A 21747-nucleotide genomic window follows, 5' to 3' on the forward strand; every position below is an offset into this window, starting at 1 on the left:
CAAGGACCAATACAAGGCGTGGATTTATTAAAGAATATTTTTTCAAGGACCAATACAAGGCGTGGATTTATTAAAGAATATTTTTTCAAGGACCAATACAAGGCGTGGATTTTTTAAAGAATATTTTTTAAAGGACCAATACAAGGCGTGGATTTATTAAAGAATATTTTTTCAAGGACCAATACAAGGCGTGGATTTATTAAAGAATATTTTTTCAAGGACCAATACAAGGCGTGGATTTTTTAAAGAATATTTTTTCAAGGACCAATACAAGGCGTGGATTTTTTAAAGAATATTTTTTCAAGGACCAATACAAGGCGTGGATTTTTTAAAGAATATTTTTTCAAGGACCAATACAAGGCGTGGATTTATTAAAGAATATTTTTTCAAGGACCAATACAAGGCGTGGATTTTTTAAAGAATATTTTTTCAAGGACCAATACAAGGCGTGGATTTTTTAAAGAATATTTTTTCAAGGTGAGTTAAGGTCATTGATGTCCTTCAAACCCATATCCTCATATTTTTTAATCCCATATTAAAGAACATTCTCTTTGAATTCGATTTAGTATTGTGTAAGGTATTTTGTTGTCTTTCAATTTTTGTTATTTTTATTTCACACTTCCACGTATGGATTACTGCTATTCAGTACTCACTCATCGTCTTGGATATTTATGTACTTCTAACATGGAATGGTTACGGCACAGTGTTTAAGAAACGACATTTATGTACTTCTAACATGGAATGGTTACGGCACATTGTTTAAGAAACGACATTTGAATTGAAGGATTTCTTTATTATGCTTAAAAGTATTAAAGTATTATTCCAAAATACTGTACACCATTACGAACCCTTTTAAGTATCCCATTGTAGTCGGTAAACACTTTATGGGTGAGTATTGTAAGGTATTTATTATTATTGTGATGGTCTGTGATGTTGTGTGTATGTGTTTAGTTACACTTTTATTGTTAATGGTGCACTTTGAACCACAGCAACGATTGAATGTGTATCATAAAAAATCCTCGCATTCGCAAGAAGGGTTCTTCACGTAGTAGTTCGTAGCTCAATTTAGGTGCTTTCATTTATATTTTATAAATGACTTTTCAACATGCAGACCTGGTAATATTTTTTCTGTAAATTACGAAATATCGAACATTTTCAATTGTATGAAGTTAACAGAGACACATGTACACACACCCACACTCAAGGATCTCATCGACTGGGGATTGTTGTTTGTGAAAATCTGTTTTGAATTTAGTTGGAGGGAAATAGTTGTAAATTGCTTATCTGGTGAAGGTTTTTGTGTTTTTGTTTTTTGGACTTTCGTAAAAATTACAGTAATTGAGTTTTACTAATATGAAATTTAAATTGAAGTATTTAAATTGAAGTTGAGATTTTGTTTTTGAAAACGTTTTTCTTTTATCTACTTTACCAATATGGCTAGTGGTTTTATGTTGATATGATGTGTAATTGGAGTAGTCAATAAAATAATTTATTCATATAAAAAGGAAGTGCTGCTTTTCCAAGACCCGTCATCCCTCGCTTAGTGAAAATTGCAACTAAAATCTAAATTAATCAAATCAAAAACGATTAAAAAGGATGTTAGGTTCGTCCGGACGAACTTTTTATACCCTCCATCATGAGGATTCAAAATATCTAAAATTAATGGGGGCTTTTAAGAGAAATTTCATGTTATGATAAGACCTTTAACATGCCGAAAAAGATTTAAAAAGGATTAGTTAAATTTTCAAAATACCTAATAGGCTACCGTTATATGTTGCTATACAAAAAATGAGGAACGATGTTGATAATAGTTTGTAGTCATCCTGTGGCATGTGGCATAATTGTTTTAAACCACATATTCTCCAAATGTTATTATTCAATAACAAGCAAAAAACTCAATTATCCTATGACCGTCATTTTAGAAAAAAGTAAGGTCCAATCACACCTCTGGACCAAAGAGCACAGCAAACTGTGAGTTTTTCAAGATGTAATATTCTCTCTTCAATTGCTTGAGGATTGTCAGAATTCCAAAACGACAATTTTGTTTATTAACATACCCACCGAGTGAGAAATGTGTTATATCGCTGAAGAAAATTTTGTCGACAAGTTGGCTTCCACCGCCTCTTGTCCAAGATCCCTTTCCACGCATTTACGACGTTATGACAGGTCAGCTGGTTTCAATGTTTGCATGCGCTAGACTTTATATGGATGTAGGTATAGATCTGAATACAAAATACGTCATTATGTGCCAAAAGAAAACATAACCCCCTCTTAAAGCACGATATGTGGCTGTGTTAGAAGCAAAAATTTTTTGCAGAAGATTTTGAACGTTTTTATCCGTTGATAGATAGTTACGTGATCAATTTTCGTCAATTTCGGACTTTTAACTGAAAAGTAAAAATTATTTTAAAATCATCGTTTGACAGATATCGAATTCCAGACCCATACTTTTTTTAAGGACCCAATACAAGGCGTGTATTTTATAAAGAATATTTTTTTAAGATGGCACCCAAGGCGTGCATTTGTTTAAAGCATTTTTAAAGGTCTCAAAAGAGTATTTAAAGGTCTTGTGACGTGGGTTTTTTAAAGATTTCAACAGGCCTCTAGACGTTGATTATTTAAGGATTTTATAATCCTAGCTCTATCAGTTCATCCAAAATTCAGTATGTACGAAATTAAGTACAATTTAGTACCCATAAGTATAAATTTTCAAAACTACATCTATACCCCAATCCTACACTCCAACAGTAACCCTATTTCCAAATTTCAGTGTTCTAGCTCTATCGGTTCCCCCAAATCCACATTTGTTACCATTTTGTACATATTAGTACACATTTCCAAATGCTACACATTCCGATGCTACACCCAAACAGTGACCCTAACTCCAAATTTCAGGATTCCACCTTTATTGATTTACCAAAATTTAAAATGTACCAAATTTAGTACACATTTCCAAAAGTTTAAAAACCTTCTACAAACCCCAATCCTACACCCCAACAGTGATTCTGACGTGAAATTTCAAGATTCCAGCTCTATCGGTTCACTCAAATGCAAATTGTACCAATTATAGTACGATTTAGTACTTTTCGTACACATAAGTAAAAAAATTTCAAAACCACGTACATATACCAATCCCACACTCCGACGGAAATATTAATTTCAAATTTCAGGATTCCAACTCCATCCTTTCAAATTGTACCAATTTTAGTAACGTTTTGTACTTACTGACTAAACATTTCCAAAACCACCTCCTAATATCGACCCTACTTCTCAACCTTGATTCGCATTCAAGTTTTTGTTCTATCCGTTCACATGCTACGAAATTGTTACAAATTTAGTAAATTTTAGTACTTTCGGATACTTATAGTTCAAATGTCCTTTAAAATATTTTTCGTGCCGTTTGAATTTCCAAAGACCCAGCCTTATCTGACACCTTTGGACTCACCCGAAATTTCAAGAATGATATTTAAACGAATCTAGATTGGATTTGTATTTTTAGGGACTTTTAAAAACACCTCAGCGTTATTTTTCTAAGACCATGACCTCCGATTTTTTATAGAATTTCAAAGTCGCTTAGTATCGACTTTATGGAAGACTTTAAATGAATTCATAAAAGTCCCTATTCATCGGCTATTTGCGCTTAGCATAACATTTTTGATGAAGTTTTAATGCATTTGTCTTCTAAATTCATTTGACTTCTAAATTTTGAATGCGGTGGTGTTAACAATAACAACAAAAAGACAAAAGGCGATATATGAAAACAGGTAAATTAAAAAAAAAATATGTTTGGTTTTGCTTAAATTTTTTGGTGTTTTGAAAAAGGGGAGTTTTTGTAAATATTTCGAGGTGATCGAATCGGAATTGCAAATTTAACCTTGCGCCGGAGGGGCTACTCATTGCTCCCAAAACAACATTTATCTACTAAACTTTCAAACCAAATAGCCAAAACAAAATTTACAAAAACTCCCCATATTCTTTATGTAAAACTTTTCTTCAAATCATAATTTCATATGCAGCAATGTTTAGCATAAATTCTTGTGCTGTTATGACATTCACGTTCGTAGAAAATTTAGTTTTCTTTGAAAACATATAATTTTGTCCAGTCCCGTCCCCGCCCCCATTGCTGCTGCGACCAAAAGCAAAAGAATTTCTCATATTTTATTGAACTCGTTGCAAGTTGTTTGTTTGCTTTGTTGCCTGCCACCCCACATTCGCTTATATAAAATGCAATACAATATTCAAACTCTTTTCCTCGAAGCCCTGTGGGGGGTGGTGTTGTGGTTACGCTTGGTTCGCTTTGTTACGTTACGAATATTGTGTTTTGTTTTCTAAATTCGATTTACAAAACAGTTATATTTTGCATTGACTCGTTTGCCAGAAGGCTTCAGCGAGTGTACCTGTGCATGGTGATATCGGATGATTTGGGTAAACTAAGCAGAAGTTACAACGTAGGATTGCATGCAAAAAAAATGTCATTGAAAAATTTATTAGAGAAGGGAGTAATGGCGGGGCTATCAGGTTTGATATGGTCTTAGGTAATTTGTATATATTTGGATTTCCTCGAAATGTCCCCATTTTTAATATTAAATAACTAAGTAAATCTATTTGTTTTTTTTCGAAAAATATCATAGATTTATTAAATATATTTTTTCATTGACTACCAAGACGTGGATTTATTTAAAAATATTTTTTCGAACGGTTATCTATAAATGGTAATTCCAAGTGCCCAATCAAATGGTGAATACAAATTCTTCCCACAGTATAAAAGCTTTTATATATTCACCATGAATGTTTGGTTGTTGTCTGTACTTATTCAATTGTGAAGCAGTCCCAACATTATAAACTAGTTTTACTATAAAATATTAAATTTATTGGTCTGTTCCCGTACTCCAAGAATCTACTACTTTTTACTACGATAACGAATTTTCCTTTATGATATCGAAGAAAATAGTAAAATCTAGTAGATTCTTGCAGTACGGGAACAGACCATATATGTTAATAAATCCAAAGTATAATTTCTAAAAAAATCGTTGGAATGAATTCCAAAAATATACCACAATTTATTTCTTTCTTGATTTCATTTATTATTTTTTTCTTATCTTCTCCAATACCAATGGAATATTTTGAAATCTATTCATTGTAAAGAATTGCAAACCATACACATCCACCTCATCACTACTCAATACTGCATCAATCATTTCAACCCCCTTCTTCACAGCATATTCCTTAAATTGTCCTTCACCCAAATCATTCTGGCGACGATATTCCTCTAAATCTCCCGTGGACATTTGAATTTTCGTTATACGCAATATTGCCTCCAACATTCGTAAATTATCTGGAACAAATATACCCACTAATATGGGGATTTTTATATTTCTTCTGCGACACTTTTTTATAAAATCAATAATCGGTTGTGATGAAAAACAAATTTGTGTTATTATAAAATCGGCACCGGCTTGAACCTGAAATAAAATAAAGACAACAATAAAATTATTGTTTATTAAAATTAATTGAATGGTGGTGACAATAATGATGCAATATACAAATAAAGTGAACAAAAACAAGCAAAACATGACAATTGAGAGCGCCTTAATCGGTGGTACTAGCAGGGGATTTTTTTTTTTTTTTTTTGTTAAACACTTGTTTGGTGTTGTTTTTTTACGCATGTTATTGTTTTGGGATTTATAGTTGTAAACGTTTATTCTCCAAAGAAAATTTAATACTTTATTTAAAATTGCCCTAATGCATTTGTCACTATTATTGATTGCTTTTGCAATTCATTCACTGGGTTAATGGTTAACGAGGAAAGCTTATTGGTACTTGCGAAGATCATTTAAAGTCTTAACATTTGATATATACATAAAATATACAGTCAACTCCACAATTTGTATATTTTAATCAAAACAGTAGGCCCCATCCCAGTTCTTTTATTTTATAAAACTAGGTTTTATTAGTGGGAAATGTGGCAAAGAGGTAAGGCAGGTTAGATTATAGTTTTGGATCTCGCCACAGATCGTCTTTACATTTATCTTTTAAAAATCGGTCTTGAAAAAACAATTATAAAAATACTACGATTGATGAGTCCTTAAAAAGATATTGTTTTAGTTCTTGAAAAAATAATTTGTAAAATTTCTTCACTTTATTAGTCTTTGAGTTTTTTTTTTTTAAATCTACGCCTTGTCCTTGAAAAATAATTTGTAAAAATTATCATTGAAAAAAAAATATTTTGTTTTTGAGAAATAGTCAGGCTTAATCCCAGTTTGTTGTTTTTATAAAAAAACAACTATTTATTAGTGGGGAAAGTATGGCATTGTCCGCCGAGGGGTAAGGCAGGGAAGATTGTAGTTTCGGATCTCGCCACTGATCCTCATCAGTTCCCTTAGTTTTTTGTTGGGATATTCTCCCCAGAAGTTATTAATAGCTTCTTTACAAAAAACATTTCAAATCCAAATGTCTCTTGTGACAATTCGAAGTTCTTACGTTACCAGCGATACGACCCCAATGAGAAGTTTGTTTCGTTGGCGCCTGACTTCGTGGTCAACAAGGCATTTGCACACAACTACAATACATTTCCCACTGCTATGTGTCGTCACTTTGTGACGAGTGCACATAACGTTGTTGTTGGTATTGCTAGTTAAAGCAATAAACCAAACAGTATGACCGTGCCTCGTCTACAACAAACTGGGATTAAGCCTGACTATTTTGCAAAAACAAAATACAAATGGTATCCTAAATAACCCGCCAACACTACTGAAAAAAAAAAAAACATTTTAAAAATCTACGCCTTATAATTCTTAAAAATATAATTTGTAAAAATTCTACGCTTTATTAGCCATTGAAAAACTATTTTTTAAACCAGTGAGCGGAACAGTATAGTCGGACGGGTCCCATCATATGATACCACGAAAATCTACTTTCTGTGGTTCTATATTGTGATCTTGGGCGCGATATTTGCACCTTCTTAACCGACTAGAGGTCAACAAATACTACTAATATTCAGTGCAGCCCTTCTAATTACTTGTCCAGATTCACTTTGTGTTGTGATGTTCGGCTTTCAATTGTGTTTTCAGACCACTTCATCCAAAAATACCATAGAAAATTATAGAAGTTGTCCTTGACCATACCTGGATCCTCATGTACATTTTTAAAGCGATCAGCGCCATATTTCCTTCCTGTAGTGTGGTAATGGGTTATTAAATAAATATTTAAGTTCAACTCCCACATCCGAGTCGATTTAAAGATCAACCACTCCTATTGGATATACTATGAACTTCTCGGGTCTGTGTCCTTCAGGAGTAAATATATACGCTATAGAATACAAATTTTGTCATTTTTTACACAAAAGTCAGAGCCCATTTGACCCGCTAAATATTGACCGATCTTTATCAAAGCTGCCATGCGTATTCGTTTGTTCGATCCCCTTCTCTTGATTCTCCACGAGGTTTGGGCCATAATTGCGGTTTTTGGTCCATTTCATCCCCTAAATATTAACCGGTCTTTACCAAAAACAATAGGGGTCTTCATTGGCCAGAGTTCATCTTGCGTAAAAAATTTAGGGAAGATTGGTCCATAACTGTTGGCTGTATCGTATTTACAAATTATAATGAATAGACGGACAGACGGATGGACACACATGTCTAGATCGACTCAGCTAGTCGAGATATGACGATCGGTATATTTAAAGGTGGGTCTAGGTCCAATATTTCGCGGCGTTACAAACTCTTGGGGCTGCACAAAGCTATAATACCCTGACAACAAAGTTGTGTAGGGTATGAAAATCAACGCTTTGATTTAGTACTAAAAAAAATGTTTGGAAAAAATCCACGCATTGTTGAAGTAATTGAAAAATTAGTTTTTAAAAAATTCCTGCCTTGTAGTCTTCCAAAAAAGATTCTTAAAAAATCTACGGTTATGGTAGCCCTTGAAAATGATTATTTAACAATCGGCCGTTATGTCCTTAGTCCTTAAAAAAATCCTTTAACAAATCCACGGTTATGTAAGTCCTTGAAAACAGATTCTTTAAAAGATTCACGCTTGTGTAAAGTCATTGAAAAAATATTTTAAAAAATCAACTCTTATGCGATGTTCTTGAGAAAAATATTTTTTATAAATCCGATCATATTGCAATTCCAATAATATTAACCCTACGGTCAATAACCAAAAAAGTATACGTAGATCAATAACCGTGGTACATTTGTACCCATTCAAAGATTGCTCGGTAACTCATTAAAAAATTGGACTATCGTGAGGTTTTTTGTTTTAAATTAGTCTATACGGATCTGATCTAGATGTAGGAACTCAAAATTATATATACATTAAAATAATATATATTTAAATCCATGCTTAAATGATAATCTATCTAAAACAATCATAGTAAATTCGTCATAGCTTTCGAATGGATTAAGCTTTTTTAGTTATTTTTTTTATTGGGATCTTATTTAGGTGTTCCCTAACGCCTCTGCAAATTTTTGTGGCCCTAGACAACATGGGGCCATCAGGGCGACTCGTGGAATTCAGTAACTCCCTTGGTTTTCCTTTGGTATACAGGGACTAAAACAATTATTATTGCCAATTATTCACATTTTATGAGATTTGAGATTGTGATTGGCGCATTTTTAACATAATTTAATACTTTAAAACTTTATTTAATGATAGCTTATATATGTACGCCAATTTAGGATTGTAATAAATCAGACTAATTCGATTATAGAAAAAGTTTCAGGCCCAATATAAAGAGTAATTGGAAAATTACGGACAATAATCATTGTTTTTGTCCCTGTATGCCAAGGGAAAACCAGGGTAGTTACTGACTTCCACGAGTCGCCCTGATGGCCCCATGTTGTCTAGGGCCACCAAAATTTGCAGAGGGGTTGATGAACACCAAAATAAGATTCCAATAAAAAAATAACTAAAAAAGCTTAACCCATTCGAGAGCTATAACGAATTTACTATGTTTGTTTTAGATATATTATCATTTAAGCATGGATTTAAATATATATTATTTTAATGTATATATAATTTTGAGTTCCTACATCTAGACCAGATCCGTATAGACTAATTTAAAACAAAAAAGCTCACGATAGTCCAGTTTTTTAATGAGTTACAGAGATATCTTTGGATGGGTACAAATGTACCTCGGTTATTGATCTACGTAGGTAATAACTTTAAAAAATTTTAAAAATTATATATATGGAAAATATTTATAATTTTTTTCATCGATTATATGTGAAAATACCTCAAGAATGATTCCACAAAATTTGATCCAAATATCTCCATTATTAAACATTTTACAGCAATTTTATTCAAAAAAAGGTACAAATGTACCCGGTTATTGACCGTAGGGTTAAAAAAATTCGAGCTAAAATAATCCTTGGAAAAATATTTGAAAATTATTTTTAAGAAATCCGAGCTCTAATAGTCATTGAAAAATATTTCTTAAAAAATCCAAGCATAATAGCCCTTGGAATTTTTTTTAAGAAATCTAAACTCCAATAGCCCTTGAAAAAATATTTGTAAAATCCGATCTATAATAGTCCTTTAAAAAATATTTATATTAAATCCAAGCATAGCAAGTCTATGAAAAATAATATTTAAAATATCAAAGCTCTAATAGTCCTTGAAAAAAATATATTTTTTTAAATCCGAGCTTTTATAGTCCTTGACAAAAATATTTTTAAGAAATCCGAGCTCTAATAGTTCTTGAAAATATAAAATCCTCAAAAGATAATAATTAAAATAATCCACGCTAAAGGATAATCCATAAAATATTTTTTTTTTAAATATCCTTGGTTATGAAAAGTCCATAATTTTTTTTTAATCCACGCTCTAATAGTCCTTGAAAAAATATTTTGACAAATTCACGTTCTAATAGATCTTGAAAATATATTTTTTAACAAATAAAGTCCTTGAAAATATCTTTTAATTCACTTTAAAAAAGGTCTTTTTTTAAATCCATTCATGGCATGTCTTCGACAAATTTTTAATCCACATGACAAGTATTTGAACAAGTTGTACAATCACGCATTGGTGAGTCCTTGAAAAAACATTTATAAAGACCGACGCTTATGACAAAAACGAAAAAATTAAAGGCACATCTATGGTAATGTCAGCAAAAATATGTTTAAAAAAATTGCCCATTGTCTAGTCCATTAAAAAGATCTACCCAAGAGAACTGTTTGTAAAAAATCTATGCCAATGGAAAATTCTTTATACGCATAAAAAATTACGCCCTTGGAAAATATTATTTGAAAAAAATTGGAGGGTTTCATATCGAACATCTACTGATAAGGATAAAATTGCATGTCTGGTAAAATTTTAGATCTCCCGAAAACCTCAAATTATTCTTCTATACATCGAAAACTTCTATAGACAGAAGACCTTCTATTATTCTGAGGCATCGCAAACGGACCTCGTATGTAACATTATAATATATTTTTTTTATGAAAACTTACCTTCTTCTCTAAATTCCCTATATCCTCATCCATCGATTTACATTCTGGATGACCCTCGGGATAGCCTGCTACGCCAATGCTTATAGAATCTAAACCATAAACAAATGATAACAAAAAAATATTATTTATTTACAGATACTCAAAATTACTACTACAATTTTCTTATCAGATGTAAACAATTTTGTTTTTTTGCTGACATGCAATAACGGCAATTCATTATTAAAACAAAATATAAAATATATATTTTTTTCAAACATACCACCTCGTATTCTACGAATTGCCTCAACCAATTCCGATGAATGCTGATACTGTTGGTCCTTATCAAAATAATCTCCTCGTATAGAGAGAACGTTGGAAAAATCCATTTGTAAAAATTCTCTTAGTCTTTGTTCGGTTAGACAATAACATGACAGGTGAGGCATTACTCTCACATGACGATTTAATTTGTGGGCCAGTCGTATGGCTTCTATTTCATGCAGGTTTTCTATATTACAATAATCCATGCCCAACCATACAATGGAGGTGAACAGCGGTAGTAGCGGACCCAAGGCATTATAATCTAGCAGCACATTTGGATTATATGTACGTGCCAATATTTCAATGCCATAAAAGAATTCTTCATTGCGGATCTTCTCATTTATCACATTCCTTAAAAGTCTTTGATCAGCTGCTGTTTTTGATGTCTCATTTTCGAAAGACAGTGTTTGTTGTTGTGGCTCTGTGAATGCAACATTCATTTCATAGTATTTGGTAGATGTTTTTGGAGTTGGCAGTACATGGGCACCCTGAGCCGGTGTGGGACCCAGAGATTGCATAGTCATATTATTATTTTGTATACTCATTGTTGTTGTTAGCTGTTTGTTTTTCTGCATTTGTTGTGTTGGATCTTTCAGCTGCTGCGTGTTTTGTCTCAACTTCGTGATGCGATCAGCTGAGCGTAATACTCCCCTACGACTACCGATTGAAGTGCTTGCCGATAGCGTACTAAATACGCAAACTGGAATAATAAGAGTAAATATACGATGTTTGATTGCGTCAAAGCTCATTTCGTTACTAAGCTTTCTCACAATTAATTTGTAAATATAAATACCACGGGGAGATCTATTGAAGTGCAATTTTGGCGGGAATTTTTTCGTTCGTTTTTTTTTAATTATTGTAAATATTTTTGAACCATGTTTCTAATAGTTTTTTGTTTTTTGAACTTTAGCGTATCAAAGAACATTTTTACTTAGTCATGGTGGTTTAACAAGTAATTTGTATTTTTAAAATAAATCCCATTTTGAGCTTCCGGATAGAGGGCTGTGTCATTTAAAGTCAAGTGGGAATCCCCCATGTCAGAGTCGTAAAGGTCAGTGTTGAAAAATTAAATGCTTACAAAAATAAGAATTGAACAGGATTTAAACATATTAGTTGAAGAAATTTATTTTATTACCGGAAAATGGAGAATCCAAAAAACTGTCAAATATACTGGGCACTATAAGATAGAGGAAGTACTAAGCTATTAATTAAAATACATTGCAATTATTTCTGTGTCGTTACGCATTCAAAATTTATGTAAAGTTAGCAGCATTTGCAAACACTTGTCGTCAGCGCCATCTATTGAGTCGCATATGCAAACTTTAAACTCTTTTGACCAACTGTAAATATTTGAATGAAATTGGTGCCATGTGAAAGGTATAATTTACAGGTGCTTACGTAGTCATTTTTGGTGTATTTCCGAGTCGATTTATAGGCCACAAGCCAAACATCACAGCACAATCCAAGGTGAAGGGAATCTGGATAAGTAATTAGCAAGGATGTACTGAATATTGGGAATATTCGGAAAATATGTCAGTGTAAGGTATAGGTGCTGTTGATCTCTAATCGGTCAAAAGAGTGTAATTATCACGAAATATTGCCCAGGCACGAAAAAACATCCGCAGAAAGATGGAGTTCCGTGGTAGTTGTGTAGGGTATCGTATGGTCGGCCCGCCCGACTATACTGCTCCGAGATTGAGATTTTATTTAATGTGCGTTTTAAAAATTAATTACTGGTTATAGTAAAGTAGACAAATTACGCTTTTATGTGACACCAGACTCGAAAAACTGATGTGACAGATTTTAATAATGTCCATCATTAGATGGCGCTGACGAATGGTTTATAAAATTGCACAAATCATTTGTTTTGGGCCAGAACATTTTTCGTAGTGCAGATATTGAAGTAAAATTGGTATCATATGAAGGGTGCAATCATATAATTGTAAAAGAAATAAAATTTTAAAATTTGTTCTTACGGGATATCTAATAAAGTTTTAAATATTAGTTTTTCACTATTCTGTTACCATGTCAACTCCAGCAATCACTCTTGAAAGCTATTACAAAGATATTCCAAACTACACATATACGATTTATTTCTACCTCTGTCTTAACGCGTTCAAATGTTATGAATAATCCCAGAAAACTGTAACTTTCCGGAAAAATGCCAACTCTCTCGAACAGTGTTAGATATTGTAGGATAGTGAATGTTCAAAGCTATGCATACCCATTTGAATTAATTCTGTGCCATTAATCATTAAAAAGGCATGAAAAACGTCTGGTACCTTTGATTTTCAGTTAAAATGGTAACACTTGCCGTCAGCGCCATCTATTGAATGCATAGATCCAAAAACCGATCATTAAAAATTTAAACCTCATATATTTTCGCCATAACTTTTGATATATTTCTAATATGGAATTTAGTATCGATTAATTTTCTTTAATTTACCTCAGTAATGATTTTGTTATACAAATTATTTTCTAGGCATAGTAATGTAAACTATTTAAGCTTTCAGGTGCCACCAGTTTCGTAGAGATGCTCAAAAGTAATACACTTTGTATGCTGGGCTTAAAAATTGATGTGCCTGATTTGAATTAGCCCATCAATAGATGACGTTGACGACATGATCTTAAAATCTTCATTTCTTTTCGTCACAACTTTTTTCATATTGCAGATATTAAAATGAAAATGGTGTCATATGAAAGGTACAATTGTATAATTTGTTGTGAATTAAATAAATTAAAAAATAGGCTTTGAAGAATTAGTTTTCACTTTCCTATAACAGTAGCAACTCTTCAAAAACCTCATTAAACCCGTTTGCAAAGAAGATATTATAAGCTAAAAATATCCGTTTGTCTATGTATCGTTACGCGTTCCAAAGTTGTGAAGAATCCCAAAAAACTGTATTTTTTTTAACAAGGAGAGTTCCATTTGTCATGCGTAGATTAAAAACTCGGTTATGTAAAATTTAAAACCTTATTTGTTTTTTCTAAAACTTTTGACATACTGTATTTAAATAAAATTGGTGTCATATGAATGTTACAATTCATATTCTTGTAAAATAACAAAAAATTTAATTAAGAATTTTTATCTGGTTATATTAAATTAGATTATTTACTCATTCATATGACACAATTTTTGTTGAAATGCGATAATCGTTTCAAAAGTTATACACTTAGAAGTTTGGATTAAAAAAACTGATTTGGATTATTTGAATCATGGCCAGCAATAGATGGCGCTGACGACGGGTCTACGAAAATTGCATAACTCATTTATTTTTGCTATAACTTTTTTCGTATTACTGGTATTCAAATGAAAGTGGTGTCATATGAAAGGTGTTATCGTATACCATTTAGTGAAATAAACAGAATTTCTAAATTAGTTGAATATATTAGTTTCAGTATTAGGTTTTTAGATCCCGTGTATCTTTGGACTAAAATCGTTTCAGACAATGGATGTCTACCTGATTGGCGAGTAACCGATTTCCTCCAAACTTTGTACATCGTAATATTTCTTCTAAACATGAATCAAGTTCGAACATGCAGAATGTCGGTTCACTTCTTCTGGTGTCTCCCACAAAAAAACGGACGGGTTATCCGATTTCAACCAAACTTTTTTACCAGGCCTGTATAATTTTGAATGACGGTAATTTTGAAAACTTTTAAATCTCATATGAAGCAAACGGAATATAATTTTTCATCGAAACTTTGCATATTGTAATATGTTTACCTTATATAGATCAAGTTCGAGGATGGGATTCGTCCTACTCTCCTTCTGGTACCATCCCTCATTTTGCAAACCTGTAACTTTACTTTGAAACGAAGTGCTTAACCGATTTAATTCATTGTTTTCACATCGTAATATTTTTTCAAATCAACTTTGAATCCGAATATTGGGGGTCTATATGTCAACCTATGAATTTCAAAAAACTACTTACATACATGATTTGCACACCATTTAGTACTTTTCGTACACATAAGTATAAATTTCCTAACGTACCTACATGTTCTACACCTCGACGTCAATGTTAATTTTAAACTTCATGTTTCCTCCCCATCCGTTCGTCCAAATGCAAATTGTACCAAATTTAGTACTGTTTGGTACATTTAGTACATTAGTACTTTTCGGATACTTTTGGTTCGAAATTCCAAAAAAACTATCCTACACTCTCATGCCAAACGTTAGAGTTCTAGCTGGTACTTGGTACTTTTCAATCAATCTTGGGAGATTTTCATGTTCAGGTAATAGGCGCCTATAATCGAGCAGGAATATGCTTCGGTTTTTCGTTGAATTGAAATGCAAATATCTCAGCAGCTACTTAACCGATATTTATAAAATTTGTAGAATCGGTTAGCAAAAATACGGAGGTTTTATTAAGTAATGATAGTCCATGTTATTACATTTATAAATAGTGATTTTTTAACTATTATCTTTTAGGCAACACTTTTATTAACAATTTCCACACATTTCACTGTCAAACATCATCGGTTTGGTGTATAATTTAACGATGAATAAAAACGAACAACGCTTTCAAAACGTTGAATTCTATCATCATAAGGTGTGCTCTGTTAAGAAAGTTCATCGCACGCTTCTTCCACTTAATGATTGTACAATCGACCCACTGAAGCGGCTATTCGGGGCATTACATAACCAACATTTATAGATATTTTATAGAGTTTGTATTATGCTCAATAAAATATCTCACATGCATCGGCCAGTATTAATGATGACCACAATTGGACGTCTAGACCATATCCTTATATCAACCCTACTTCTTACACTTTATTCGCATTCCAAATTTCAAGTTTTTAACTAAAATTTAGTACTTTTCGGATCAATATAGTTCGGATGTCCAAAACCCCTTTGGTACATCAATCCTACATCATTGACCCTCATTCCAAATTTACCTGCTCGACCGGTTTGCCAAATACAAAAACTACCATTTGTATTTAGTACATTTTGTGCTGTTCTAGTACAAATTTCCAAAAATCAGCCTTATATGACACCTTCAAACTAAGCGTGACCTTTACCTCCAAATTTCAAGATTTTATCTTCAGCAAATTCGTCTGGGCTTTGATTTGATGAATCGTCAGGAAGTCAGTCAATCACTTTTATCTTTTATTAATTAAGAATTGAAATAAATTAATATAGATAAAATATACAAAAATGTTTCAATCACTTGCCATAATGTTTATTTAATATTCACATGTATTTTATATCCCTTTTTTCGTTTTTTTTTTCTAGGTTGGCGATGACCGATAATAAAGGATACGATGTTATAAATCCAAATAATTGCAGTTTATGATCAGGAACTACATTATCAATCTAACCTACGTAGGTTTTAATAAGTATTTTATAAACAATATATGTATTTAATAACAGTAAAAAATAAAATTCTAAACCGTAAATACAAATGTGTGTTTTTCTTAAATTTTCAAATTGAGATTATAGCTATTGGGGTTGGTTTAAAAAAATTAATTTGCGCCTAAAAGTATGCTCGAGTTCATGAAATCTATAGTTTTGCTAAAAAGGTTGGCAACACTGGCAAAGACATGCAAATAGCGCCATCTATTGATACACCATACCCCTCTGGGCAAAACGATTTTTTCATTTTTACAAAAATGACGAAAACTCGACCACGTTTAAAATAGAAAATTGGAAATTTCGCCATAAATTGACCATGTATACATAAAAAATCGATATGTATGAATTCTCTGTTAATTTTTCTGCATCCCAAAATGCTTTACAATAATATAGGACTTACATTAAGCTTGCAAAATTAAAAATAAAAAGGACATCTTTTTCAATTAACAGGCACATGTTTTTCGTAAATAATGGATACATTTTGAGGGTTTGATATAAAAATACAATATGAAATATGCAGTATTTTAAGCCAGTTACTTATTTTTGAAAAATATTTTAATTTTTTTTTTAAATTGATACTGCAAAAAATTTGACTTACGTTATAGAGGGAGCATTTGTTATAGAATACATAGTATATTAAATTGCTGTCATTTATAGCATTTATTTGGGAGAATTTATTTTTAAGGATTGTATTTCGTCATTATCTATGATACCAATATCATTATTACGTCTGTTGCCATACACAAACTGTGAAGATATTTTAAATTAAATAAAGGAAAACTCGATTAATTTTTCGATCAATACCAGATTTTTGAAGGTTTTGGACAAATAAACCACATTATATATTGACAAAATAAACTTTGTAAGATGCAATTTTTGTAGTGTAATTTTGTGTAGTATATATTGGTGAATTTGTAATATAATCATGTTCCAAGTATAGTCTATGATCGCCACTTCCTTTTGCAGTTGCAAAAAATGCAATTGAATTACAAAATTCGGTTAAAATTGCAATTTTAGTTTTTTAACAACCTGTCAAAAATGAGCAAAATCGACATTTGAGAAAAATGGTTTGGCTCAGACAGGTCATGTGTATCAATAGATGGCGCTATTTGCATGTGTTTGCCAGCGTTGCCAACCACATAGGAAAAATGTAATTTTAGAGCATACTTTTAGGCGAAACCACAAAGCGAATGTTAGATACTAATTATTACACACCTTTTTATACTTACGTTTGCTTATATTTATTACCTTTTATTAGTTGTATTCCCAAAAAAAAAATAAAATAAGCAGTTGGTAATTTATATATTTATTTTTTATAATAATTATTTTTATTATAAAATTTACATATACAATGGTTTTTATGTTGTTTCTTTATGATCATCATTTTAATTTTGGCAAAACATATTTTTTTATTTCAGTAATATTTATATTCCATTTTTACACATTTTTAACCTATTTAATAGCATTGTTTTGTATATAAAAACCAAAAACTATTACACTAAAATATCTAACGGGAAGTTAATGCAATCAATCAATGGATTTCCGAAACATATGTAAAAAAGTTTTTAAAATATATTGTATCTATTTTTGTAGAAAGTTCATGTTTAGTTTTGGTACATGTCAAATGTAAAAGTATTGAATAGATTTTAAAGATATGAGTCGTTTATTTTGAAAATGGTTTAAGTTCATTTTAGGTTCGGATACGATTTTTATATAATCTATCATGTTTAAGGGCACAAATCTGCAAACAAAATTAATACCACATAACAATATTTTTTTTAAACAAATCAACCCCAATCATTTTTAAAATCTCCATATAAGAAAAATGGATTTAAATGACTTTCGTGCCTGGATAAGAGTCGTTTACTTTGAAAGTGCTTTAAGTCCATTTTAGGTTCTGATACAATATAAGAAAATGGATTTAAACGAATTTCAAAATAAACGTATCATATAGTGAAATCCCGGACTTTTTCACACCGTACTCTATCCAGTGAAAACCGTGAAAAACGATTCTAAATTCAATTTCTGAGCGTAGAAAGCGGGACTTAATAACAACATGGATACTGTGAACAGGTTTTGCCTAAATAGTAGTTTAAAATAATTGAACCTATGTGTAGTTCAACCTCGATTATCGAGACTAATAAGCCGGAAACTCCAATATCATGAAATTAAAAATTATTAATAGTTTACGTTATTTGCCTCGGTAATATTTGTAAATATTCAGAGCAACCGATCACCAATAAAATACTATATAAACTAAACAAATTAGTAATTTTTAGGATACACGAGGGCTGAAGCAATTCTAGGACAATTACACCGTATTTAAAGGTACAATCAAATTCCTCTTTTATATTTCCATCCTTAAACTTCCTTGAAAGTTTTTAAAGGCCGTATACAGGAGAAAAAGTTTGACGTTTGCCAAAATACCTCTAACCTTGTATATATGAAGGAAAATCGGAGGACGCCTTATGTTGTGAAGTGTCTCCTATGTATAGATACAAGTTACTAATTCTAATATTTCAACAAAAATTATTTTCGAAAATTTACATTTATTTGAAGTGGTATGTTTTAATTGTCCAGCTAGGCAATAACCATGAGTCCAAGGAAGCAAAAGCAGGATTTTCGAAGAAAAACCTTAGTGTACTAAGAAGCCTTTTAGCAGTCATGATTGTAATCCAATCTTAATCCTTTGACGGATGTTTGGAAGGCAGTTTGGACCCATGATGATGATCTAAAATATAATTAGGGATTTTGGATAAAATCAATGCGAATTTTGTATTTTTATACAATCATCCAGTAGGGAGTTGTAGTGTATTTAACCTTTGACGGATTCCCTCTCTTCAATGGAAGGCAGTTTGAAACCTGAAATATATGATAAGGGATTTTAATTAAAATCAATAAAATTCTATTCGGTTTGTCGATGGGAATTTCGATAGAGATCGTAAGTAAGATAGAGCTTGACATTTTACACATACATTTCCTACATCAAAATTAATTAGATCGGCCTGGGTCAAATCGACCATTTTATTCCTTTAAAATTGAATTAAAAAATGAAGGAGTGAACTGATGGGCCCCATCTTCGAATATGGTCTAGGTTTGAAAAAAGTACTTCAATGTGTGAAGTTTCGGTCAAATCGGACATTGCATTCGCTGGTATTTAGTTAACAAATTTTTAAAATATTGGCACTTTGTGGGGATTGTACTACATTGAGTGGGAAGTACCAGAAGGAGTGGACCGATATTTCTCATCTTCGAACATCATTTAATTCTGGAATAAATATTACGAGGTTCAAATTTTTAAAATATTGGCACTTTGTGGGGATTGGGCTACTTTGAGTGGGAAGTACCAGAAGGAGTGGACCGATATTTCTCATCTTCGAACATCATTTAAGTTTGGAATAAATATTACGAGGTTCAAAGTATGGATGAAATCGGTTACTCCCTTTGATAGTTATCGTAAGCCCCATCCAGATAGACAGGCACACAGATGGGCGAACGGACATTTGTAAATCTACTCCAAATTGTCTGAAACGGATTTGGGCCAAAGAAACATGGGGTGTAAAACCAACATTTCGATAAAGCACATTTTTACCGTATCGAAGTGTATGTACCATCATTAGTCAGAAGGCTGAGGGTATAAAAAACCCTGTCGGCAACAAAATCACCATGGTTTTGTCGCCATACGATCTTAGATAAGTTAAATGCTCGCCTCATGGTGAAGGGTATAAAAAGTTCGGTTCGGAAGAGGTTTTTACTTGTTGTAACAGTTATGACAACGACAAAATTAAACTGAAATTATATAAATAATGCTAGAATAAGACACTATCACAAATTAATACCAAACAGAAACTGCAATTAAAATTTAAATTACATGCCTGTGGAGGACACATACACAAATATATAAATAAATGATAATTATAAAAAACATCAGTTGAAAATTAGAAAACCGGACAACAGCTTCATTGAAATAAATTTCGACCTACTAACTGTGACAGCTCTTTAGAAGTTGTTGAACATTTTACAATATTATAAGAATAGCAATATTGAAATTTGTTTCAAAATTCTTCAAAAAATGTTTTACAAGCTTTACATATTCCTTTACACTATAGAGTTTTTAAATCGTTTGACTTCAAATAACTTTCATATCCACAAATATAAGTAAATTAAAATTATATATTATGGATACACAATTATTTACAAATCCATACATTATATATTTTTGCAATTTCGATTCATAGAATCCGATAGTTTCATCGAGAATGGTTTATAAAATGTTATCCTTTATTTGTATTGATTTTAGGACTCATTGAAATGTATGAATATAGAATTTGACATTTATCGTCAGTAAGGATTGAATTTAAATTTTTACATCTTTTATAACATTAGGGGTTAAGAAAATTACATTTAATATAAAAACAAGGCTATAAAGGTAGTCACATTCAATTGAATCCTTATAGCCATGTAACGCATTTACGCTTTTAGGCATCAAAAATGTAAAATTTATTTATGGGAAATTTAAAATTCGTGTCAAATTTAAATTAAGATTACAAAAAGGTTTCATATCTTTTTTTATTTTATTTACCATCCATTGTTTCTTGAAAAATATTTATCTAAAAAAACATTTATTTTAAAATTAAAAGAATTCTGTATATCTTTATATAAGAGCACACAAAAATTGTACCATTTCTTTACTTTATTCTTACAATATGTTATTATTTAGAAAAAAAACTTAGTTTTTATTTATACATATAAAAAATCATTTAGATTTATAAGTAAAAAACAATAATTACAACTAGAACATAATTTTTAATTGATAATAAAAATCAAACACATAGAAGGAAATGTTTGTTTGTTTTGTTAAAGCAAATACAGTTTTTAATTACCACATAGAAATTTGGGAATTTCTTTAAGAAACAAGATATAATTTTTTTATATATGTATATTTAATGCGCTTTGGTAGTGATTTGATGATGGTATAAAGGCGCCACTATTTATAAAACATTTTATATTGTTGTTAATAATTTGTAATTAGTTTAATATTTAATCTAAACGCAAGTACATAATTATTATATTAATTTACATTTACATATTATTTTGTTTGTATACATTTATGTTTTTGCAGTTGTTAATATATAATTCGATGAACTTCTCTTTGTTTGTCTTGTATTAAACAGGTTCTTGGGTTTCTTTCTATTAACAAAGAAATGGTGAATGTTACTCACTTCTTTTTCATAAATATATATATAAAAACAAACAAATAACCCATATGGGTTTGTTGTCAGATTTGTTTTCGGTGTTTCTTTGTTTTGTGTTTTACTTCTATTTCATTTACAGTGTTTGTTAAATTTTATAACTTATAACTATATTTCATTTATATAAAATTAATATTATTTGTATTTGTTTAGTTTTTTGTTGTTGTTGCTATTTTTAATAATTGTTTAATGTTATTTTTTTTTAATATTTTGTTTAAATAATATTTATATATAAATAGTAAATTATTGATTTAACTATAAACTACTATCGCAGTCCATTTGTTGTTGAGTTTGTCATTTCTTTTTGATACGTTGAACAATCCATTCCAGACCTTGATAGAGACTAAAATAGAAAAAATAACAAAAATAATTATTGCATGTGAAT

At 31.1% G+C, this 21747-nt stretch overlaps 1 protein-coding gene across 1 annotated transcript; it reads right to left on the reverse strand.

Moving 5' to 3' along the window:
- Positions 1 to 5084: 5084 nt before the first annotated feature.
- On the reverse strand, positions 5085 to 11497 carry LOC133335783 (methylenetetrahydrofolate reductase (NADPH)-like). Its single transcript, XM_061544087.1, has 3 exons — positions 10711 to 11497; positions 10452 to 10540; positions 5085 to 5462 (listed from the first exon to the last, which is right to left on the reverse strand). Exons 1-3 carry the CDS (start codon positions 11495 to 11497, stop codon positions 5085 to 5087), a joined length of 1254 nt encoding a protein of 417 aa, XP_061400071.1.
- Positions 11498 to 21747: the final 10250 nt, after the last annotated feature.

Source organism: Musca vetustissima, unplaced genomic scaffold (assembly GCF_032173495.1).
Source record: "Musca vetustissima isolate MV318-11 ecotype Yass unplaced genomic scaffold, APGP_CSIRO_Mvet_v1 utg76569, whole genome shotgun sequence".
In the NCBI taxonomy this organism is placed as follows: Eukaryota; Metazoa; Arthropoda; class Insecta; order Diptera; family Muscidae; genus Musca; species Musca vetustissima.